Genomic DNA, 25,241 nt, shown 5'->3' on the forward strand with positions numbered 1-25,241 from the left:
TTAACAATGCATAACCACTTCTGGTTGGCCGTGTCAATTTAAACATTGCACAAGAAACTGATCAAGTTGTGGGGAGGTGTACTGGTCATGTTAAGCGTCGGACTGTATAGTATATCCAGGAGCTTACTAGTTCAGTGTCCCGGGCCATAGAGGGATACAGCTAGCATATGGGATCAAGGAGTGTGGTCGTTCATTCACAGAAATGCCAATCTTTGGACGCTTCCTGTCGTCCCTGTTGCCCCGCTGTGACCAATGAGCTATGTGTTCGTGGATGAGAACAAGGCCAAGATTTAGCCTTCGTAAAAGAAAGAGAACAGTAACGATAAAGTAAAAGTAACTGTACAGGTCATTGTGAGAGGCATCTTGCGTGTTTCAAGCATAGGGGGTCTGCGGGGGCAGGGGGTTGGGGGCCTGGGGCGGGGGGGGTTGGTCAATATTCATTGTGCCAGTAACCACCCACAGGGGCAAAGCATAGATGCCTTTTAATCACTTGTGAAGAGTTGCAGGGCTCTCCGCTTCGTGGGGGCTAAAGCAAGTGAATTCTATGTGTAATAAAAAGGATATCAATGGCTACCAAATGCACATTGCCGCAGCATGGATCTTGGGCAGAGCCAGTGTCGCAGTTGCATGTATTGATGGCGTGCCATGCGGAGTAGCGTAAATTCAGACCTGCAGTCATCAAAGGACTTGAAGGCGCTCCCTGTAAATAAGTCCAATATGTCCAGGACTGTTTTGGTCGGTGCCGCGACCTACGCACTTCAGGGTTGGCCATGCTTAGGTAGCCAAGCAAGGTCTCAGTGGCCGGCACAGTCCATGTGGAACCAGTGCTTCTCACTCTCCCGCATAACACTCTCTGAGATGTACCTCAGATGCACTGCCCAATAGTATTCCTGTTGGTTCGGGCATTCCAGACCTCCTCTATCCCGTGGGCGCATCAGAAGCGAATGCGCTACACGTGGTCGAAGTCCATTCCACACAAACGCACGCAAGTCTCCCTGGAGACGCTGAATATCCGCCTGTGGGATCGGGGTCGGCAGCGTCTGAAACAGAGGACCCTTAGTAGAATATTCATCTTAATAATGTTGGTGTCGCAGCCATGAAATATGGAGGGCTTTCCAACTCTGAAGGTAGGCCAGTACGCAGCAGCGCAGTATTGCCCAGTTTATACTCGACCAGTATGCGAGTGTGGGGTGAAGTTGGAGCCCCAAGGTACGTAATGGAGGTCTCCATCCACTGGAAGGGTGTCAATCCCTGCAGCATTCTGGCCTCTGGGCCGGGATATTGATGTTGAGGGCGAATGATTTAGATGGGTTGATCTTTAATCCGGAGACCCTTCAAAAGACTGCAAATTTATGACCACACATGGAAGCAACACTTGAGGCTTGGTCAGCATGAGCAGGAGGTCATCCGCTAAGAGTTTAGTCCATTGAGTCGGATGCAGGTTTATGGGGGCTACATACGCCATGATCTTCGAGATTAACTCCTGTCCCAGGCCTATTTTACTCAACACTGCGAGGAGATGGGACCAGTTTACAAGGTGCCCTATGCACCGGACAGGCCCTGCTGGGGATGGTTCAATGATGCCCAGCAGGTGGGGTACGATGCCAATATTTGAGTGAAGATCTTTGCATTGGTGTTGAGCAAAGCTATTGGGCGATAAGAACACTGCACCGGATCTTTACCCGCTTTAAGGATAAGGGTAATCTCCGCCATAGCCATGGTGGCGGTGAGGCCCGTGTCTCCTGCGATGGAATTATATACTTGCAGGTGGTGGTCCTGCAGCTGCGGGAGGGAAAACTTGGTAATGCACAGGCAGCCCATCCGACCCTGGGGCTTTACCTAGAGGGAAATTTTTGACGGCTGCACCTAGTTCCTCCATGGTAATGGGGCTATCCAGGAGGGATGCATGGTAGGTAGAAGTGGAGTCTCGTGGGAGAAGGATCTTCCCGGGAATACAGATGCTGGTAATAAGCACAATTATTTTTTTTATTTTTATTTGTTAGACTTATAACACGTATGGCTGCCCCAGCAACGGAGCGTCCCAGCGCAGACTAACAACTCCTGGACATTAACCTCAGCAACCAGCCTTAAGCCGGGGAAAGCCAGGTCTTAATGGCTTTCCGGAAGCAGATGGTTCTGAATTATTCTGATTGACCAGGGGAGAGAGTTCCAAAGTTGCGCAGCCAGGCATCGGAAGGAACGACCACCCGCTCTGGCGACACGCGGGGTGCATACGAGTGCTGCGGTGGCAGATCTTAAAGGGCGACAGGGGTATAGGGCTGCAGCAATCCCCTCAAGCCAACCGGAGCCTGTGGAGATAGTATTAAGCAAAGCGTCTTAAATTGAATGCGCTTTGCTATTGGCAACCAATGAAGCCCCTGTGATGCCCCCGCTTTATCCTTTTCAGCCGTTTCCCACGTTGCATCGCTTGTCTGACTCTTGGCAATGTGCGCTTTTGCCTGACACTGCCACACATTAGCAGCTAGAGGTCTGCCCACTTTGTGTCCCCCCCCCAGCCTCCCCCCCCCCCCTCTATAATATTTCTGCCGCAGAGACAGCAAGGCCGCTCTGCCTAACAAGTGCGATGCGCATGCAACTAGCCACGCAGCTGTGCTAGTTGCCGTTAAGTACTGCGGTTGGGGGCCTCTTTGTCCGTATGCGTCAACAGTTTAATCTCCGCAGAGTTTAGGTTCTACCAGCTCCGCTACCTGGATAGTTGCTTTGAACCCATCCCACACAGTGTGCAAAGAGGTCTCGGGGAAGCGTTAAGTTGAAAGTATTCTTTTATACCCTTCCGTATCTCCTCCATGTCAACTGGGTTTCGCAACAGATGTGAAGGCATGTGCCAGCGGGGTGGACCAGCCAGGCGCTAACTTCGATTCTCCCATGTGAGCTCCAGGTTCGCATGATCAGAGATGGAGATGTCTGAAAGCTCATCAGTGAAAGCATGTGAGGAGATGGCATGACGAAGGCGTAATCCATGCACGAGTTGGAAGTGTGTACATGTGGGTAGTCTGAGTAGTTCCTGACGTCTGGATGTTTATACCGCCAGGCGTCAACCAGGCCCTATCTCTCAATGTCCCTAAGGAGATGTGCCGACATTATCCCCATATTTTGATATGTTACATTGCTCCTATCCATGGTGGAATCCCAAACTAGATTTGAGTCCCTGTATACCACCACATCACCCCCTTTAAGTTGTTCAGAGTACGTGCCGGATGTAGGTGTTTTGGGTGGTGTTTGGGGTATAAACATTAAGGAGTGTCAACTGTCGCTGCCACCGCAACTGCTGTACTCTCAAGTTGCGACCCTCCCCATCCTGGGACAAATTTGTTAAAGAGGTGCAATAGCTAGCCTTGCATAGGACTCATACCCCCAGAGTCTTAGTCCGCATAAGCCCAATAGCGGAGTGGATACTTCGGATGTGCCATGTAGTGCTAGTCTGCCTTCATCAGGTGGGTCTCCTGTAACAGCACAACGTCTGGATCATGGTGCAGAATGTACCGCCATGCATGCTTAGGCTTGTTTGGGAAGTTCAAGCAGCGGACATTGAGCAAGAGCAATTTAGTGTCCCCTTGAGGTAGGGCGTTATCAAGGGGGCCAACCCCGTCCATTATAGAGGGACTAACTGTGCTAAGTTAACAATTGGCTTGGTAGTTTGGTTTGCCCTGTTCCCATGATACACAGGGACAGACTAATTTGCATATAGCCAGGTTCTGAGCTGGGATGGTGCAGTGAGCTAAAAAACGGTGTTGGATTAAGCCCTGATCTCTTGACTGGGTGAGAGTAGTCTGCTTAATTCAGAAACTGTCCATCACCACCCCCTGTTTAATTAGGTTAACAGGGGCAGCACTACAAGCGATAGACCCCGTCCCCCTACCAAGTTCCTGCACTCCCACCTCCCTCCACAGGGTTATGTGTCCTCTATCCAGCTGGACTGCCACCGATATAGCCCACCCATATATAGAAAGGGGAGCGCCAGTGAACCCATGGTTCCCACCCAAGACCACATGTGCCTCACTGCCAATGTTACTAGTGGCATCCCAGTCGATCTGTAGAAGCATGAAAGAAAACATAAAAATCAGCGGGCCAACTGAGCCCAACAAGTCGTCATCCCGATGCAGAGACTGGCCAGAGGCACTCTGATCCCACTGGAGGAGTCACCCTCTGTAGGAGTAGGTTCGGGAAGGCGGGTCGTCAAGGGCACAGTTAGAGTGACTGAGTACTGGCAGGGCGGACCCCGCGCCTCCCTGGGACCTACCAGTTACCTCGCTAGGGGCTGAAGGTGGCCAGAGATGCCAATTGGGTTTTAGTTTCAACTGAGTGAGTGTACACTTGTCAAGCGCATGGCTACCAAAGGCCTCCCAGTTCTGGAGACCAGCATAAAACTAAGGCAAAGCAGCCGGCTCAGGGGAACAGCATAGTCTTAAGATGTTTGCGGAACCGTAAATGGTTGGGCTCGAGCCGAATGTGGTCCGGCAGAAGGTTCCTGCAGCTCACTGCAATAGCGGAGAAACGCCGGCCACCACTCCGCACTAGGTTCACCCTGGGAATAATGGCAAGATGTTTCTCCTCAGAGCGCAGTGACCTTTTAGGAAGATACCGGGGAATGATGGCACGAAGGATAGGAGGGCCAGTATCGGAGAGAGTTGTGAGCCATGCACAATGACTTGAATTCTCTCGGCGGTCTAGCAGATTCCCGGTTGTGGACCTGCATCAGAAGACGTACGGCACAGTTTTGAATTATTTTGAACAGTTTTAGGGAAGGAAGACAGGCCCTGGTTGGCAGGAACACAGGGCACACTCGGTCAAAGCACATCAGCAGTTCAGCAAAAAGTGGGGGCATACCAATGCAAGAAAAATGGCACTTTCTCACAGCACCGCAGTAGCATCTCATGGTCTTCTGACCGAACATCAACAGTCCGCTCTAGGTCATCCACCTGGTCTCCAACCCCTGTTACCTCCCTTCGAATATTGCGGAGACCTGACTTCAATTACTCTTTGAGAGTAGAGATATCGGCGCGTATCTCCTGCAAGAACTGGTCCATATAGCCTTGTGTGACCGGCGCAGAGGATTCTCCCCCCATCTGGGCTGGCGTTGGGGCCGCGGACTACATCGCCACGTCTGGCTGGGTCCTCTTGCTCCAGAGTTGTCACCGGGGTCTCCTTACGGGCTTGAGAGCGCGGCATAACTAGAATCTAGAGGCGCCGAGATACACAATCTCACACGGGAGGCTCCCGCTGCGATGTAGTTAGTCCATCCAGCTCTCCGTCCAGTAGCTCCAGTCCGTTTTCTCTATGCCAGGTTTGTCACGCGGCCAACACACGCTGCATCGACATGCCCCACCTCCGTGACCACACTACTCACAGCCACTGGGGAGTAGGAGTTCGCTCCCAAGGCCCACCTCCCAGACGTTTTCCGTGAGCCGAGGAAGGGGGGTGTTGCTGTCCATGCCCGTTCAGCAGGCCATAATCGCCCAGCCCTGCCACGAGTAGTACCCAAGTAAACTAATTTCTGATAGATACATCTGCCGTGTGGATTCCTCACCTTGTGAATATCCCCCTTGCGTCAGCAACATTCGGAAATTCTTTTTTCGTAGCCTCGCGCCGACGTGGATAGGACGTCACAGAGACACGGCTCCGCTCGCGACTCCGCTGACGTCACCGACGCCTATAACAGGCCCACGCCGGCGTGATGACATCAGTTCCCTTTTTTCCGCGTCGTCGACGCTAACGGTTATCGGGAATCTCTGTAGCCTACTGGTACATTGTTGCCATTTTGGTGGTTATTTCTGCTTCTCTGTATCCTGTTTCTTCGATAATGTCATCTAAGAAGACCGGCTTCAAGCCCTGCAGGGAGTGCGGTAAAATGATGTCCATTACCGACCCCCATGAAGACTGCATCTGGTGCTTAAGTTCCGACCATGATGTGGAGGATTGTTCTTCATGTCGGAAGATGAATCCGAAGGCCCTGAGGGAGAGAGAATCCAAACTTCTGGTTGCGAAGGTGAAAGCTGGAAAGGAGAAGTCGTCGAGGTCTCGTTCTCGAAGGGCGAGGTCGAAGTCCAGGGCGAGGTCGAGATCTGCTTCTCGAGAGAGGTCATCTTCGAAGTCGGCGGATCATGTTTCGAAGTCGAAGAAAAGGCACAAGAAGAGGAGACATGAGTCCCGGCGTCGGTCCGGTAAGGAGTCGGGCTCGGGCTCGGGGTCGAGGTCGAGGTCACCGAAGAAGGTACGTTCGAAGGTGGTTACCCTCGAAGTCTCCGAGCATGAAGGTGAGGCCTCGCCTTCTGAGTCGCGTGGGCGATCTCCGGCTCCGGTTCCCTCTCCGGCTCCGAATCCGTCTCCGGCGCCGTCCCCGGCCCGTGAAGAGGAAGAGGCCCGGGACGATGTGGATTCCGCGCCTGTCGAAGAGCCGAATCCGATCCCTCTTCAGGACCGGCCTGATGGTTTTCAGCCGCCCTTTCCTGCTTCAGGCCAGGACCCTTCTGCGTTTCTTAACGCAATGTATGGTGTCTTCTCAAGGGCATGGTACCCCTCTGGTGCGCCTTCGGGTCCCACGGGTCCATTGGCATTCAGCCTGGGAGTTCCTCACTCCTATCCTCCGGCTCCGTTTATGCCCTACATGCCGGCTCCGACGCCGCATTGGCATTTCCAGGCTCCGCCGAAGTCGTCGACGCCGATTCCGGCGTCGCCTGCTCCTGATCATCCTCGAGGGCATTCTTCTGTGCCGTCGGTTTCGGTACCGGCGCCGGCCCCGAATTCGTCGGCGCCGCTGGTGGATCCGGCTGCGAGGCGTGTTAAGGAGAGATCCAGAAGAGAAGCACAACGCCTTCTGGAGGAGCAGAGTTATATGGGCTCTCAGTCTGACGTTGAAGAAGGTGAGCTAGAGGAGAGCTGTTTTGAGGAGTTGGCGGATTCTGGGACCCTTGATTTCTCTCCAGAGTGGGAGTTGCCCTCAGGCTCAGGTGCTCCATCTAAGGATATCCAGCCTTACCATCTGGTTATGAGAAAAGCTGCTGAGCTCCTTCAATTGACTCTGCCTACAGTGGAGTTCAAGTCTAACCTCCTCACAGAAGTCTTGCATTCTCCAAATTCGGTGGTTGAGCCTTTACTTCCATTCAATGATGCCTTGACTGATCCTATTATGGAAGTTTGGAAGAAACCTTTGTCTGCTCCTGCGGTATCAAAGAGTGTTGCAAGGAGGTACAGGGCTGCCCCTGAGGACCCGGCTTTTCTCTCTTCACATCCTTCGCCGGAGAGCCTGGTCATTCAGGCTGCCTGTTCAAAGAAGAGTCTTAGTGCCTTTCCGCAGGTTCCTTGTGAGAAGGAGGCAAAGAAACAGGACCAGGTGGCAAAAAAGACCTTATCATCGGCTAGTATGGCCTTAAAGTCAACTAATGCCACATGCCTAATGGGGAGGTATGTTCATGCTCTGATGGACTCCTTACGTATCCTGGCCCCTAAAATTCCTGACGCAAACCGAAAGGATTTTGAGGAGGTGATTAATGACACTCAGGCGGCTGCCCGCCAGGTAATTCAAAGTGGTCTGGACACTGCTGACTCTGTGGCTCGAGTTATGGGCACTGCTGTTGCGACAAGGAGATCTGCCTGGTTGAAGTCATCGGACTTTTCGGCTGATGTTCAGGCGACTCTGCTTGATCTCCCTTTTGATGGCTCAGGTCTCTTTGGTAAAAAGGCGGATGCTGCTCTTGAGCGGTTCAAGGATTGCAGGGCAACAGCGAAGTCCTTGGGCCTCCAGATCAGGGGCGCTTCTTCCGGCAGAAGGTTCAGGGGCTTTGGTCGCTCCTTTCGGAATTTCCGGCAAGGCCAACAGCAGCAGCAGCAGCAGCAAAATTCTATGTACAGATCGTACAGGGGAAAGCAAAGAGCGCGTCCTCGTGGACGTCAGCCCTCCTCTTCCTCCACCTCTTCCAACCCCCCTGCCGCAGAAAAGCAGCCCTAGATCCGCTATTCAGGATCATGTGGGTCCGGTTGGGGGTCGGCTTACCCATTTTCTACAGGATTGGGAATCGGTTACGTCAGATCTTTGGGTTCTCAATCTTGTAGAAAATGGGTATGCCCTTCCCTTTCGGGAATTCCCCCCTGTTTACCCTCCTTGTCAAGGTTTTTGCACCCAGGAACATCTGTCTCTTCTGCAGGAGGAAGTTCTAACTCTGTTACGAAAGGGTGCGATAGAGGTGGTCCCAGAACAGGAAAGGGGTCAGGGATGCTACTCCCGGTATTTCCTGATCCCCAAGAAGGATGGCAGGCTTCGTCCTATCCTGGACCTCAGGATCTTGAATCTCTATCTGAAGCAGGAGAAATTCAAGATGCTCACCCTTGTTCAGGTTCTTCAGGCGTTGATGGAAGGAGACTGGATGGTGTCGCTCGACTTGCAGGATGCGTATTTCCACATCCCAATCCTGAAGTCGCACAGGAAGTATCTCCGTTTCACGGTTGGGTCGCAGCACTACCAGTTTGCGGTCCTTCCGTTTGGTCTTACTACTGCGCCTCGAGTCTTCACCAAGGTGATGGCGGTGGTGGCAGCACATCTCAGGAGATCGGGGATACCTGTGTTTCCGTATCTAGACGACGGGGTCGCAGCACTACCAGTTTGCGGTCCTTCCGTTTGGTCTTACTACTGCGCCTCGAGTCTTCACCAAGGTGATGGCGGTGGTGGCAGCACATCTCAGGAGATCGGGGATACCTGTGTTTCCGTATCTAGACGACTGGCTGATCAAAGCGGAGTCGTCGGAGAAGGTGCTCCATCATCTGCAGGAGACAACTCAGTTGTTGTTCAGGTTGGGTTTTTCGATAAATGTACCCAAGTCTCACCTGGTGCCCTCCCAGCGCAACCTGTTCATAGGTGCCGTACTGGACACTACTGTTTGTCGCGCATTCCCTCCTCCTCAAAGGATTCGCGACATACAGGAAATGATTCCTTTGTTTTACCCTGGAGCGGTCGTTCCAGTCCTGAAGGTTCTTCGCCTGCTCGGTCTGTTGGCTTCTTGCATTCTCCTGGTCAACCATGCACGCTGGCACATGAGGGCACTCCAGTGGTGTCTCCGCAGGCAGTGGTATCAGCACAACGGAGATCTCGGGGAGTCGGTGAAGATCTCCAGAGAAACTGCAGCGGATCTGTCTTGGTGGAGCGTGGAAGGCAACCTGTCGCAGGGGAAGCCTTTCCATCTACCTCCATCGGTGGCCACGGTGATTTCGGATGCATCCACTCTAGGGTGGGGTGCTCATCTGGGGGATCTGGAGGTCAAGGGTCTTTGGTCTCCAGAGGAAAGGTTGCTTCACATCAACCTTCTAGAGTTGCGGGCGATACGTTTGGCGCTCAAGGCCTGACGGACAACACGACCGCGATGTGGTACATCAACAAGCAGGGAGGAGTGGGGTCGCAGTGTCTCTGCAGAGAGGCTCTGCGTCTCTGGTCCTGGGTTCAGGACCACCAGATTTGCCTGATGGCAAATCATCTGGCCGGAGTTCTGAACGTACGTGCGGACAGTCTCAGCCGGCAGTTCTCTGCCGACCACGAGTGGAGGCTTCATCCAGAGGTGGTTCGTCACGTCTTTCGGACGTGGGGGACCCCTCGGGTGGACCTGTTTGCCACTCGCGAGAATGCCCACTGCCCGTTATTCTGCAGTCTCCAGTATCCGATGCAAGGAGCCTTGGGGGATGCGTTTCAGTTGAGTTGGGGAAGTCAACTCCTTTACGCGTTTCCTCCCATACCCTTGATTCCTCGGGTTCTGAGGAAAATTCGCCAAGACCGGGCCCTAGTTATATTGGTCGCCCCGGATTGGCCAAGAAGGGTGTGGTATACAGATCTACTCCACCTCTCCTCTCACCCGCCGCTCCGTCTCCCTCTCAGGGCAGACCTCCTCTCTCAGATGGAGGGGCAGGTTCTACACCCCCACCTCCAGACATTGCACCTTCATGCCTGGAGATTGAACGGGGCAACCTGATTTCCTATTCTCTCACACCTGATGTAGTGGATGTCATTTTGTCTGCTAGGCGTGACTCCACTAAGACTGTCTATTCTTATAGATGGTCTAGGTTTGTTGTTTGGTGTGGTGAGAATGATATTGACCCGTTGAGAGCCCATTTATCAGATGTGCTCCGGTTTGCTCTCTCTTTGGCTCAACAGGGGCTGGCAGTTGCCACAGTTAAGGGCTATCTTTCGGCACTGTCAGCTTTTATTTGTTTGCCTGATCAGCCCTCTCTTTTTAAGTCACCTGTTGTCTTGAGATTTTTGAAGGGTCTTGTAAATAAGTTTCCTCCTACCCCTTTTATTGTACCTCAGTGGGACTTGAATCTTGTTCTGACTTTTCTGATGGGCTCTCCTTTTGAGCCTCTTCATAAATGTCCCATGAGGCTTTTAACCTTTAAGGCAGTTTTCCTAGTTGCGATTACCTCGGCAAGGAGGGTGAGTGAGCTTCAAGCTCTTAGTTCCAAGCCCCCGTTCCTGACCATATATGCTGATCGGATGGTTCTAAGGACCAGGGCTGCTTTTCTTCCTAAGGTGGTGACTCCTTTCCACCTTGGTCAATCCATTACCCTCCCTACCTTTTATCCTCCCCCACACCCTTCCAAGGAGGAGGAGAGGTTGCACCGTCTGGACCCTAAGAGGGCGGTGTCTTTTTATTTGGACAGAACTAGAGACTGTCGCTTGGACGATCAACTCTTCATTGGCTTTGCTGGCTGCAAGAAGGGAAGAGCGGTCCATAAAAGGACTTTATCAAGATGGATCGTTCTGTGCATTAAGATCTGCTACTCTTTGGCCGGTAAGGAGCCTCCGGAGGGTATTGGAGCTCATTCCACTAGAGCTAAGTCATCTACCTCTGCTTTGGCTAGAGGTGTTCCTGTGGAGGACATTTGTAGGGCGGCAACCTGGTCTTCCCTCCATACTTTCGCGAAGCATTACTGCTTGGATACGGAAGTCAGGAGGGACGGCCACTTTGCGCGCTCTGTCCTTCAGGATTTCCTGGTTTAGAAGAGTGGACACCCTCCTCCGGGAGTGAGGACTGCTGTGGGACTCTATTCACAAGGTGAGGAATCCACACGGCAGATGTATCTATCAGAAGAACAAGTTACTTACCTTCGGTAACGCTTTTTCTGGTAGATACTATATCTGCCTGTGGATTCCTCACTGACCCACCCGCCTCCCCATTGTCCACTCTTCTATGCCAGAGTTATTGTACTGTAATGTATATTTGTTTTGATGTCAAGGAAATGTTTCATTTGCTTCCTGCATTTGCTTTACACTGTGTGTTTTGCCTTGACTATTGTATACTGTGTATGCTTTGTATATATCTACTGTCATTGGTCCGTCCGTGTGCCTCGATGGCACGGAAAAAAGGCGGAACTGATGTCATCACGCCGGCGTGGGCCTGTTATAGGCGTCGGTGACGTCAGCGGAGTCGCGAGCGGAGCCGTGTCTCTGTGACGTCCTATCCACGTCGGCGCGAGGCTACGAAAAAAGAATTTCCGAATGTTGCTGACGCAAGGGGGATATTCACAAGGTGAGGAATCCACAGGCAGATATAGTATCTACCAGAAAAAGCGTTACCGAAGGTAAGTAACTTGTTCGTCTGCTCCCCCCGGTGCATTGGTCAAACAGGTCTCCGAGCCTGCCCAAGGGGATAGAAAACAGGCCCGTCGTGGCTGTCCGTTTCAGGGTGTCAGCCACCGATTTTCCACAGCAATGCAGTGCCCAGGGTAGAGAGGTGTTGCCTACCCATCCGAAAAGCAGGCTTACAGACTTCAGGCGGGGTGTGGCCAAATCCAAGGCGAACTTATGGTGTCTGAGGGCCATCTATAGTACCCAGGGGACGATTACAAACCCCGAGCTCCAGCCCCAAAATGGCCACTGATGAGCACCCCTTGCAGTGTAAATTCAGGCAGGAGGAGCACCAGCCTCGAGCAGGTGGGCTCCCCCAAGTGTCTGCCTTGGAGGGTCCGGGTGCACACTCACCTCCAGGACGCTGCTCCGATGCATTGCTGTATCTGTGCGTTGGTGAAGGGGCAGGGCTTGCTGCAAGGACCTGCCGCAAGATGGCAACCAACGGTCCCCTTTGCAGTCCTCCAAGGTCCCAGGACACAAGGGAGCACCCGCCTGTACAGGATCAGATGCAGATCGCCCCCAAGGAAGCCACAGAAGTATCCGGAAGGCCTTTAAAGCGCTTAAACACTGCTGGGGCTCCCCAAGGCTGTCCACTGGCCTCTTTGTCGCTACTCTTAAATGGCGGCCGTCAGTCACCTCTCCTCATCGCGGGGTCTCACCGCTATGCTGTGCCAGGGTTCTGGCCACCCAGTGTGCTACTCTCATGCAGGCAAGTACTCACTGCCTTCAGTAGCCAAGACCTGTCTCTGGCCTGTCTGCGGACTCACTGCAAGCACCCGCCTGAAGATGGCAGCCAACAGCTTCTCCCGCAGATTCTCCCAGTCTCCAAGCCGCAGGCACGCGCCCACCGTCCCAGGCGCGGGCGGTCCCCAACGATGTCACAGCAAAAGTTTTGAAAGCTCCCAGGGCCCCAGGTACAGCTGCCGCTTCTACAAGCCTGTCTGCGGGCTAAAGCCAACCAGCGTCAAAATGGTGACTGCCAATCACTGCTGTCCGCCTTCGGGCATCTAAAACGCGCTGTGCGAGGGATCCGGTCAACTGGGGCACAATTTGCTTGCGGGCAAGGCCCCACTGGCTCCGGAAGCCATGGCGAGCCTTGCCGCCGCTGCTCCAAAGCGCTTCAATTCGGTATGGCGGGTCCCGGGGAGACGGAACCTTTCCGAGGTACGTCTTACTCCATTGCTCCTGTGACCACTCCCCTGTGTTATTGGTTTTAAGGTAAGTGTTTGGTAGTCGGAGTTGAGGCCCTGTGCGTAGACTTGGGGGTCCCCCACGGTCAAGGATGCACACTAGTTACACCCTCAGCAGCACTAGGGTGGATGGGTGCAGAGTGCCGAGGTCCCGTGTTCTCCAATGAGGGATAGGGTGCTTCCGGTGGGTGGCTCCTGGTGAGCAGGCCACAAGGTTGTGGGAGCCAAGCTCCTGGTGTTAGGCTTGGGGCCAACGGGAACCCTGCTTAGCACAAAGTGCACCCGCTGCGGCACAGTATGCTGATTTGGGGTCGGGTGCCCTGTTTTCAATGGGGATCTTTGAATTTGGTTTTCTAGCTGCAGGCTTTCTCCAGGAAGACTTCCAGGTGGAACCAATAGGCTGGGCAGGTAAGTTGGAGGGTTCGGGATGTAGGTGCACTTTGGGTTCTCTTCTCCAGGGCGCAGGGCAGCTGGATGCAGGGGTGTCTTTTGAGGTCTGATTTCACCTTACCGGGCCACTTTCGGTTGGGGTTTAGGGGGATCTCTGTGCAGAGGCTGCAGGTGATGTCGAGGAATCCTGGAGGGAACAACCCACAGTGGACTTAAACTCTGCAGCGCTGGGGAACCTCTCTGGGACCAGTGGGCCATTTGAACTGGCGCCGTAGGCGAATGGTGCAGTGGTGGTTCAAGGCATTGGGTTTCTTTTTCCTCAGCAGACTGAGTCTTTCTTTGGTGTTTCTTCTGAACAGAGCTGCTGTTCACAGGAGATCCGGTCTTTGTTAAAGTCACTCAGTACTCCCAGGGGTTCTGGAGGTTGCTGGCTACAGGACAAGACTATTTTTGGTGCAGGATCTCTGGAAACTGCAGAACAGGCCGGTAGAGCTAGGGCCAAGTCAGTTCTCCTGCAGTCTCCTCTACTTGGCGTCTGCTTTCATCCTTTTTCTTAGGTTGCGGGAATCTGAGTTCTTGGTTCCGGGCTGCCCCCTAAATACTATATTTAGGGGTCGGGCGTTTTAGGGGTCCTGAGGTCAGCCAATGGACTACTAAACCTAGGTGACCAGACCCTTGGTGTGCTCACCCCACGTGGGGGAGTGAGCAAAATCCCTAAGCCTGATTAGGAAGTGCCTGCCAATCTGCAAGATGGCGGGCACTGAAGAGTGGGCTTCACCTCGCCTCCTCCACCTGAGGGGTGGAGTTAGCAGAGGGGGGCACACCTTCTGGGCTGGCTAGTTTTTCCCCCTGTCTTCCTGCCGAAAAGGAGGGGAGACAGGAAGAGGGCCTGCTCCTGATAGCAGGAGATGCTGGGGGTCACGTTAAAAAGGCTGCCAGTCCTTTGAAGCTCCCCTGCCACAGATGGCTTTTCCTGGCCTGGGGGAGATGTCAACATCTCCAACCAGGAAAGGATTTGGTTCTGGGCTCAGGGAGCGAAGGCTCCCACCCTAGGGGTCTAGAAATCTGCCTCGTGGTGGCAGGCTGGTGCACACCAGTCGGGTAACCCACCAGAGGCTGGTAGTTTTTCAGGGGGCATCTCTAAGATGCCCACTGTGTACATTGTTCATTAAATCACACACTGGCATCAGTGTGGGTTTAATGTGCTGAGAAGTTTGATACCAAACTTCCCAGTTTTCATTGTAGCCATTATGGTGCTGTGGAGTTGGTAATAACAAGCTCCCAGCACCATATACTCTTAACCCCTTCGAGGCTGATGACGAGCTGGGCTCGTCATGGCGTAGCCCGCTCGCACGCTGATGACGAGCCCAGCTCGTCACGCAAAGTGCGATTTGAGAAATCTCCGCGCAGGAGCAGAATAACGCTAGCGCGCATGAGGTTAATGGCAGCACACACTTACGTCTAAGAATGGACTTACACACTCTAGGGATACAGGGCTCATGCACCTGTACCCTCACCACTGGTATAGGGAGGTCTGCCATGTCAACTCTTCACTTTGTTCTGCACTAAAACCTGCAGCCTGCAAAAGGGGGGGGGGGGGGAAAGAGTGCGTATTAAGGTACAGAACATCTAATGGTGACACATTACGTGCTGCAGCCCTTAGAGGTATTCCCTGGTCACAGTGCCCTGGGTACCATTTACCTGGGGCTGACCTGTGCCCAGAGATGCCAATTGGGTTAGTTTTGGGGACCCAGGCACATAAATTCAAAGTGCATCAGTAGTCTGGCAAAAAGTGTGTGTGTGTGTTCTTTCCTACAGTTACATCAGAGGAGGTTACAGAGGTCACAACGGCTGGGGCAGGGGTTCAAACACACGCACCCCCCCCTCATCGCAAATTCCTCAGGTTTGTGGTAGCGGGTTAACACTTCCAGTTCAAGGTACTCCCATTCAGTCACCACAGCCCCCAGAGTCTTCACAAAGTGTCTGGCGGTAGTAGCTGCTCATCTAAGAAGACCAAGCATCCAGGTCTTCCCATACTTGGATGACTGGCTCATCAAAGCCAGCACGTACCAACAATGTCTTCAGCACACTTTCAGAACGATTCAGTTACTAAATCAACTAGGGTTCACAATCAATGTGACCATCACATCTCCAACCAACCAATACTCAACACTACCTTGGAGCCACGATAGATACTCAAAAGGCTCTCTCCTTCCCCAGTGCAGCCAGATTTAGAAATAATCAGACTTTAGTTCTCCAGTTTCGACCCAATCATTGGATTCCAGCTCGGGTTTATGTACAACTGCTGGGAATGATGGCATCTTGCATCCTAATCGTCCCTCATGCCAGGCTGCACATGCATCCACTTCAAGAATGTTTAGCCATTCAGTGGAACCAGTCACAGGATCTGTTGACTGACCTAGTGTTGGTAAGCAGCCATACTCCTCACTCTCTGCAGTGGTGGAACACACAAAATTTGTCAAAACGACAGACTTTCATAGACCCGGATCCACAAATAATACTGATAGCAGACGCGTCCTTCAATGGATGGTGAGCTGACCTACAACATCACACAGTACAAGGCCTGTGGAGTCAACAGCAGAAGTTGCTCCACATCAAATCATCTAGAGCCGCTTGCAATCTTTTTAACCCTCAAAGCGTTTCAGACTCACCTAGAGGGCAAAGCTGTCTTTAGTTCGTACAGACAACTTGACCGCTATGTATTGCATACAAAAACACTGGGCGACACACACTCCAACTGTCCCACTTAGACCAAGACATCTGGAGGTGGGCCATTCACCACAAACTTTCTCCTAGTGGAACACCTGCCAGATTGCAGATCTGCTCAGCAGGCAGAGGCAGCAAATACACGAATGGGAACCCCGCCCTAAGGAACTCCTCCCATACTTTCAAAGTCAATCAATCAGGGAATTTGTAGAGCGCACTACTTACCCGCTAGGGTCTCAAGGCGCTGGGAGTGAGGGGGCAGCTGCAGCTAGTGGCCGAAGAGCCAGGTCTTGAGCAGTCTTCTGAAGGCCGGGTGGTCTGTGGTCTGTCGTAGGTGGAGGGGGAGGGCATTTCAGGACTTGGCTGTGCGGTGGAAGAAGGATCTTCCCCTGGAAGTGGTTCTGTGAATGCGCAGGACGGCGGGCAGGGACAGGTCGGCGGAACAGAGTTTCCTGTTGGGTACCTGGAAGACGAGTCTTTTGTTGAGATAGGCAGGGCCGGTCTTGTGGAGTGCTTTGTGTGTGTGAATCAGGAGTTTGAATGTGATTCTTTTGTCAACGGGGAGCCAGTGCAGGTCTCAGGTGCAGGGTGATGTGGTCCCTGCGCGGGACGTCAAGTATCAGGCGTGCTGAGGCGTTCTGTATTCTTTGGAGTCTGTTGATTAGCTTGTACAGGGCTCTGGCATAGAGGGCGTTTCCGTAGTCCAGTCTACTGCTGACGAGAGCATGGGTGAAGGTTTTCCGTGTGTCCGTCGGGATCCATCTGTAGATCTTAAGGAGCATGCAGAGGGTGTGGGAGGAGGAGACTGTGTTGAATTGGTTGGTCATGCTGTGCTTGGAGTAGAGGATAACTCCTAGGTTGCGTGCGTGGTTGGTTGGGGGCGGGGGGGTTCCCAGTGACCACAGGAGTCGTCCCACGCTGCGAGGGGTTGGACCCGAGGATGAGGATCTCCGTCTTGTCCGTATTCAGCTTGAGCCTGCTTGCCTCCATCCAATCAGAGATGGCCTTCATGCCCTGGTGTAGGTTGGCTTTGGCAGTGAGGGGGTCCTCGGTGAGGGAGAGGATCAGCTGGGTGTCATTGGCGTAAGAGATTGTTGAGGTCGTGAAGTCTGGCGATGCGAGCTAGAGGGGGGCGCCATGTAGACGTTTAACATTGTCGGGCTGAGGGAGGATCCCTGGGGGACGCCGAAGATGGTTTTGGTGGGTCCTGTTGGTGAGGAAGGAGGTGGTCCAGTCCAGGGCCTTGTCTCGGATTCCTGCAGCGAAGAGGCGTGTGCGTAGTGGCAGACTGTGTCGAAGGCGGCAGAGAGGTCCAGGAGGATGAGGGCCGCGGTCTCGCCGTTGTCTAGTAGGATTCTGATGTCGTCTGTGGCGGCAATGAGAGCGGTCTCGGTACTGTGATTGCTGCGGAAGCCTGACTGGGAGGGGTCCAGGATGCTGTTGTCTTCTAGGTAGCGGGTGAGCTGGGTGTTTACACTCTTTTCCATGGCTTTCGCTGGGAACGGAAGTAGGGAGATTGGCCGAACGTTCTTGAGGTCGCTCGGGTCGGCCTTGGGTTTCTTCAGGAGGGTTTTGATCTCTGCGTGCTTCCAGCTCTCCGGGAAGGTCGATGTTTCGAAGGAGAGGTTGATGATGTAACGCAGGTGGGTTGCGATGAAGCTGTCAGCTTTGTTGGCGATGTGGTGGGGGAGAGGGTCATACGGGGAGCCTGAGTGGATGGTTCTCATGGTCTTAGTTAGGTCTTCAGTGCTCAAGTTGGTCCAAGTGGTCAGGGTTGTGGTCGGTGGGGTTTGGGGGGTTCATCGTGGCGGGGTGCGTCCGGGGGTTGAAGCTGTTGTGGATGTCGGTGATCTTGTGGTGGGAGAAGGATGTGAGGGTGTCGCACAGGGCTTGCGATGGCGGGATGTTGGTGCAGGAGCTAGTGGAGTTATTTTACAATATTGAATAGCTCTTTGCTGCTGTGGGCTTTGTTGTCGAGACGGTCTTTGAATGAGGCTCTTTTGGTGGTCCTGATGAGGTGGTGGTGGTTGGCGTCTTTGTGGGCTGTGCCGTTGGCGGGAGTTCTATCGTTGAGCCAGATGACCTTGAGTTTCCGGCAGGTTCGCTTGGAGGCTAGGGGCTCTGGGGTGAACCAGCTGGCTCTCTGGCTGGTGTCTGTCGGTGGGTTGTTTCATAGGTGCTTGGGTGTTGGTGCAGTCCTCCATCCAGAGCCTGAGGGTGCGGGCACCCTCCCCGGGGTCGGTGGGGCTGGTTGGTGGACTGAGTGAGAGGTGAGTTTCCCTTTGCTCCTTGGTGACTTTGCCCCAGCGACTGCGGGGGATCTGTGGAGTGCGGTGGTGGATGACTGGATTCTGGAGGGTGAAGTGGACGCAGTGGTGGTCTGTCCAGGTGAGCTTGGAGGCGTGGCTGAAGAGGATGTGGAGTCCCTCACATAGACCTGTTCGCCACATACCAAAACGCAAAATGCTGGAGGTTCGCCTCCAGGTACCCACACGCGCAAGGGAAATGATCTATGGATGAATTGGTATGGAATTTTTACCTACGCTTTTCTGCCTCTCCCACTCATTCCATAAGTCAACCATGGTTCACAACCCTGTTGGAGCGATTTCTGGTTCTTCATCTAAAGCTGCATTTAACCTCCAGTCTTTTCACACAGAGCCATGGAGAAATCAGACACCCAGCTCCCACACAGCTGAACCTCTCGATCTGGCTCCTTAAATTTTAGTTTGGTTACTTTAACATTCCCCCAGAATGTAGGAATATCATTAAGGAAGCGAGTAGACCTACTACCAGGGCCTGCTACGTAGCTAAGTGGAATACTGTGGTAATAATCAGATCAACCCTCTTGATGCTTCCATACAGAACATCATGTGCTATTTTTTACACTTTCAACAATCACCGTTGGCTTATTCGTCTATCAGACTACACCTAGCGGCAATTGCTGGATATCTAAAAAAAAAAACAGCATTTGTTGTTTTTTATATTACCTGTGATCAAAGCTGTCATGGATTGACTAAAAAGTCATACCACCAAAACGTCCACCAGCTCCACTGTGGCATCTTAATCTAGTCCTTACAAGTTTGATGGGCCCTCCTTTTGAGCCCATGCACAAATGCTAATTAGTTTCTCTCTTGGAAAACAGCTTTCCTCATTGCAATTACATCAATAAGGAGAGTGAGTTACAGGCATGAACTTTACAAGAACTATTTTTCCAATTACACAAATACAAAGTGGTTCTTCGTACTAATCCTAAAATTGTACTTGAGGTCGTATCTGCATTTCACACAAATCAGTTGGTAGACTTAACCATATTCTTTCCTAAACCTGATTCTGTTGCAGAAAGAGCTCTACACACCTTAGATGTTAGAAGAGCACTTTTGTACTACACTCAAAGGACAAAATCATTTTATAAAAACAAAACTACTTTGTAGCTTTTGTGCCACCACAATCCTATGTCAAAATCAGGTATTGCAAGGTGGATTAAGTACATTCAAACCTGCCATGCGAAAGGATAGAGCACTCTAACTGTACTCCCTAGGTCACATTCCACTCGTAAGCTATGGGCCACTGTGGCTATTTTAGGAAGCATTCCTATTGACATTTGTAAAGCTGCCACACGGACTGCACTGCTCACATTCACTAAACATTATGTAGATGTGTCAGCAAGTCAATAAGCAAATGTAGGTCAAGCTGCCTCGAACAGATAATGTTACTTACCCAGTAAGCATCTGTTCTTGGCATGTAAAGCCACATGAGCCCACCCACCTGCCCGGATACCTGTAGCTGCTGCAGCTCTGTTTAATGTACATAAATACGCATGGACATCTCGATTCTTTATCTACTACTCCATTCTCGCCCTCTGCGGTAAACAATCTAACAATGGAGCCTATGCCTATGTGCACTGAAAGGAGGAGTCACCTCCCTCGTGACTGGAAAGACTTCTTCGAAGAAAAACAAAGTGCAAACATCCGGACCCAACACTGGATGGCGTGCTATGCACAACATGTGAATCTACAGCTCTACGTGCCAAGCACAGATGCCTACTTGGTAAGTAACATTATCCTTTCCTACGTAGGATAACATTGACTATTTTTCTTGGAAAAGTGTGAAGTTTGAAAACCTAAATAAATTCTTTAAAATTGTACTTACTAACAAAAACGATTTTACTTTCCTGTTTACAGGAAATGTCCTAGTGTAGTTTCCAGGTATTGCAATCCAAACTGTTACAAACTGTATATTTACTGCAAAGTACTTCTCACTTACCTGTGGCAGGCACGCTTGGTACTAGGAAATAAAATAACTTGAATATTTTTATACATAAACAATTGGTCTGAAATTTAGTCTCAGTCTGGGAATTAATCTGCTGACTGGGTACAACCATTGCTTAACCCTGTGCTCTGATGAAGCCTTACTGCTCAGCAGAGAGTGAGGTGCTTTCTACTTTACCTTTGCACAGAGTCCAGTGGAACCCAAAAGGTAGGCACATTATACCTCACTTAGGTATAGTATATACAGAGCCAGCTTACTACAGGCACTTGGCACCAATTACTAGGGACTTAAAAGGGGTAGAGAAACCAATTGTGGATATGTTTTTAGGGAAGAAGCACTGGCACAGTGGACCTGGATGATGGGGCCCTACAATTGAAACCAAATCAAAACCAGGCAAAAAGTAGAGGTGAACCATTATAAAAGAGCACTGTCTCACACCTTTTACTTGTTGGTTTCCGGGCAAAGTACTACTCTACTGAGGTAACTTTCCTACTAAAGGTGGTATCTCTGCTCCACCTTTATCACCCTACCAACCTTTTATCCGCACCTCTCCCCAATGAAGGAGTTAGACGGCCCAGGATGGACCCTAGACATGTGGTCTGCTTCTACGTGGATCGCAGTAGAGAGATCAAATCAGATCAGCTCTATATTTTTTACACAGGCAAAAAGGAATCATCTTCTCTTGTGCATAAAAAAATTGCTGTACTGTAGAAAGAAAGGACTGCTCCAGGGAATCTGAGTCCTCTCTACCAGATCAAAATAAGTTTGCAGGTAGAAGTATAGAAAGTTAATGAAAGTAACTATCTTTCCGGTGGATCGTCCCGCTGCAAAAATGTAGTAGGAAAAATGACTAGAACGGTTTTGAGTTCTTAATTTAGCCATTGTATGGTTCCAGTGAGTCTCCATGACTCCTCTTGACATGTTCGAGCTGGAACCAGTGTCCCCTACCGGTATTTGGAAACGGTGGCAAAAGTCTCTGCATCCAGTCTGCACCTGGGGTATTTAGACGTGAGGCATCTGCTGGTAGATTTAATATCCACCAGAAAGATAGTTTAGAAGGTAAGCCATATTTTTTTCTTTAGACTTGTACGGTTCCCAAGGCTACACACTCCCTAGACTGCTGTGATGGGTAGCAGTATAAAACCTTACTACTATTAAAGGTGCACGTTGAATGTGCATACTTTAAGCAGAGTAGAATTGATGAGGTCTAGTTTCTCTTGATATGTGTACCTTTTCCAGCGGTCTTTCTCCCATCCTCTCTTCTGCAATATTTTTCATTCTGGCCTTCGACTCTGAACATCCAAACCATGACAAAACTGTTACTTTATTTTGCAAGTGCACCAAATCTAAATTTGTCTATTCCTTCATAAATGTTTTGTAGATTAATTTATTGACCTGTAAATGTTTGCAGAATGAACTTGTGCAGCCTAACACTTTATTCTTTGCAGATATCCTGACTGGAACCCGCAGGCTCTTGGTGCTTTGAGGTAAGATTTTCTTTGATTATTTAAGATCACAGTGGTACTGGGAACATGAGTTGGCTTTGAACAGCGCAACTTCTATTTTTAGATGGGACAAGTCACTTTTTTCCACTCTTAAATTGAAAAAAGTATGCAAAGTAATCCTTGGATGTTAGTTCACAAATGTTTATATTTTCTGTCATGTATCAGTTCATCTTGATTTATATTGTGCCACTCTGAGGGAAATTAGTAGGACCCACTAATGCATTCTCTTTGCAAGCCAGCTGGCCAGAACAAAGACATGTCAACCGCCAGCAGCAGTACTGCGGTTTAGTCTCAAATGTATTGATACATTTGTATCACCCGTTCGCAGATGTACCAAGAGACGAAAAATGTAGCAATTCTTCTAGCATGCATGTTTGTCTAGTAATTGATTCTTGAAGGTAAGGTCAATCATGATCCTACAAAGACAAATTCTCATTCTTGACAATGGGGACTGTAATATCTCTATAATATATTGTATTGTTTGATAATTTGCGTATTTTCTAGTGCTGGAGAATTGGCATTTTAAGGCCTTTTTCCCCTCTTTTTCCATGAGTCCTAGGCACACTAATTTCAAACTTACTATTAAGGACGGTTAAATGGCCGTGGCGGTATATGGTACTATACAGTGGTATAAAAATGCATCCACTTAAGATTCAATGATTTTACATATTGGAGCCATAACTTACTTTTTTTGTTAAAGATATTTTTATTGAGAAGACAGAATGACAGATTGAACAGAAGAGAGAAGGGATGGAATCACAGGAAATGCAAAAAAAAGTGCCCTCGCAGGGGCCAATTCAATAAGGCCAAGCAGCAATAATAGTGATGAAGGGTCATACAGCGTCATCGCTCAGGGCAAGATAAGGCTCAAAAGGCCGTCCGGAACAGCATCAAACCCCCCGAGAAGACCCGGAGGTGCAAAAGCCCTTACTGGCACCGGGCAAAGCTGTCCAAGTCAGAGGCTTGTTCGACCAAGTCCATTTGCGCCTCCAAGCGTCCTGGCCATGAGGAAGACAGTGCGGCAAGGCCGAACATGGAAAAACCAAGATCCCCATCCCCCTCTAGAAAAGAAAAACAAACCTAACCCCCCCCCCGAGGCTCCAACCTCCCAGCTATTTCCCTCCCGCCAGTGGTGGCAGTCTAGCAGCAGACGTTCGCTCAGGCAGACTTCACACCTGAAACAGATGTAAGGCACGTATGGTGGGTGGGCAGACCGCCGACGGCAACCCTCGAGAGAGAGAAAGCGGACCAATGGGCCCCATCTGAAAGTAAAGTTCTTAAAGTCATTTCTGAAAATGTCCGCCATACGCTCCACACTCGGCAACTTCCACAACCTAGCGAACCAAAGGGAAAGAGCAGGGGCCTCCTTCTTCCATGCTGCAGCCAAGGTCAACTTGGCCGCACCTACGCAGAGCCAAAGGATGTGTTTGTCTGGTCTGGTGCTCTAAAAGCGGGTCCCGAAGGCCCAGGAGCACGAAGCCTATGGAATCTGGAATCGGGTAGCCCAGGATCTCCCTGATATGAGACAGTATCTCCTCCCAATAAGGGCGTATGATGGGGCAGTCCCACCAGATATGGCGAAAGTCCCCAAGGAAACCACAGCCCCGCTAACACCTATCTGATATAGAAGGTAAAATCTTTTTCAATCGGGTCGGATACAGATACCAATCCAGCATTGTCTTCATGTGGGCCTCCCGAAGATCAAGAGAATGGTTAAATCTGTGTAGATCACGCCAGAGGTGAGACCACTCCTAGTCTGAGATATCCCGTCCCAGGTGTTCCTCCCACAAACCCATGTATCTAGGGCAAGGTGAGATAGCAGTGGTCAATAGCAAATCATAGAGGAATGAAATCACCCCCTTCATAGAGGATGTGCGAGTGATAAAAGATTGGAAATCCGTGGGAGGCCTCGTCGCGGCATCCCGAACCTCAGGTGACATTGCCCAGTGAAGCAGCTGGGCGTGTCGGTAGCGCTCAGTAGGTGGCACCCCATAGTCACGCATGCAATTATGGAAGGTGAGCGGCTCATAACCATGGAACAAATGTGTGAGTGCGTGGCAACCCCCCGCCCTCCACCCATAAAAGGGCCCCTCAACAAGAGCCGGCGGAAACGCTGGGTTAAAGTGAATAGGTGTGAAGGGGGAGGGAAAGGAGGTCCACCTTTCATCACTAGAGACCGAATCCCAGACCTTCAGAGTAGCACTCGTAGGGGTGCTAATGTAAGCGTTGCGTGGCCGATCCCCCTTCGCCTTCCAAACCAGGTCCCATATGGAACGTCCCGCCACACTCCTGTCCATATGTAACCAGTGCTTCTCCGACTCCATTTGGGTCCATTCGGCCAGCACCCGGAGTTGCGCTGCTTTATAGTAAAGAAGCATGTCTGGGAGGCCAGCCCCGCCCTTCCTCAATGGCCAGCGTAGCGTAAGAAAGGAGAGTCTAGCACGGCCACCCTGCCAGATGTAGCGCAGTCATAGATTTAAGACGCCGAAAAAAGCCCCCCTCCAAGGTAATAGGGAGGGCTTGGAACAGGTAAAGGAGCTTGGGGAGCACCGTCATCTTGACGGCATGCACGCGTCCCAACCAGGAGATAAACATGGGCTTCCAACGGTTAAGCTCGGTCTGTATCTGGGTCAAAAGGGGAGGGAAGTTGGCCGCATATAGGGTAGCGACGGACGAGGTCAGCCGGAACCCGAGATATTGTATGGAGGAGCTAGACCATGCAGGGGCGTGAGCGGTCGGATGCGTGCCACCTCAGTGGGAGATTGAGAATGTAGGATTTGCCAGGATTGACCCGAAAACCCGCCACCGCTTCAAATTGGGAGAGCACATCCTGCACACGCGGGAGGGAAGTCCCCGGGTCAGCTAGTGACAATAGGACGTCGTCAGCTAAAAGATATTTTGTGCTGTTCCCCCGAAAAGGGGAGACCAACAATATCCGGGTCCTTCCGCACCCGAAGGGCAAGAGGCTCGACGCTGAGCGCAAAAAGTAGAGGAGATAGAGGGCAGCCCTGCCTCGTACCCCAGGAGTGTGCAAAAAAAGGTGACCTGCCCATTCACCATGACCCTCGAGCGCGGACCATGGTAATTGGCCAGAAGCATATCTATAAACTTGGGTGAAAAACCGAAGGCCTGCAAGGTACTAAAGAGGAAGTCCCAATCCACCCGATCGAACGCCTTTTCAGCATCGAGGCCAACCAGAACCGCTGGGATCTTGAAGCGATTAGCTTTCTCGATCAGATGGATTAGTCGTCTAGTGTTGTCATGGGTCTGGCGACCCTTTATAAAGCCCGACTGATCGGGGTGGATGAGGGAAGGCATGAGGTCCTGGAGCCGGGCAGCTAAGATAGAGGAGTACAGTTAAGCATCTATGTTTAACAGGGCTATGGGCCGGTACGATTCGCATTTAGAGAGGTCCTTCCCCGCCTTTGGAATGATCGAGATCATAGCTTCCGCCATAGTGCCCGTAGTGTGGCCAGCCTCCCTCATGCTGTTGAAAAGCGTCACCAAGTGGTCCCCCAACTCGAAAGCAAA

The 25,241-nt window shown here is 51.4% G+C and overlaps 1 protein-coding gene across 1 annotated transcript in view; it reads left to right on the forward strand.

The window, feature by feature from the left end:
* LOC147669012 (zinc finger protein 638-like) overlaps positions 1 to 25,241 on the forward strand; it is a 472,920-nt gene that overhangs the window by 26,014 nt on the left and 421,665 nt on the right. Inside the window, exon 3 of the mRNA XM_086948283.1 lies at positions 21,654 to 21,692. Coding sequence (XP_086804409.1) covers positions 21,654 to 21,692 — 39 coding nt within the window. The remainder of the gene's footprint in view (positions 1 to 21,653; positions 21,693 to 25,241) is intronic.

This window comes from Lissotriton vulgaris, unplaced genomic scaffold, assembly GCF_964263255.1.
Source record: "Lissotriton vulgaris unplaced genomic scaffold, aLisVul1.2 SCAFFOLD_1591, whole genome shotgun sequence".
Classification (NCBI taxonomy): domain Eukaryota; kingdom Metazoa; phylum Chordata; class Amphibia; order Caudata; family Salamandridae; genus Lissotriton; species Lissotriton vulgaris.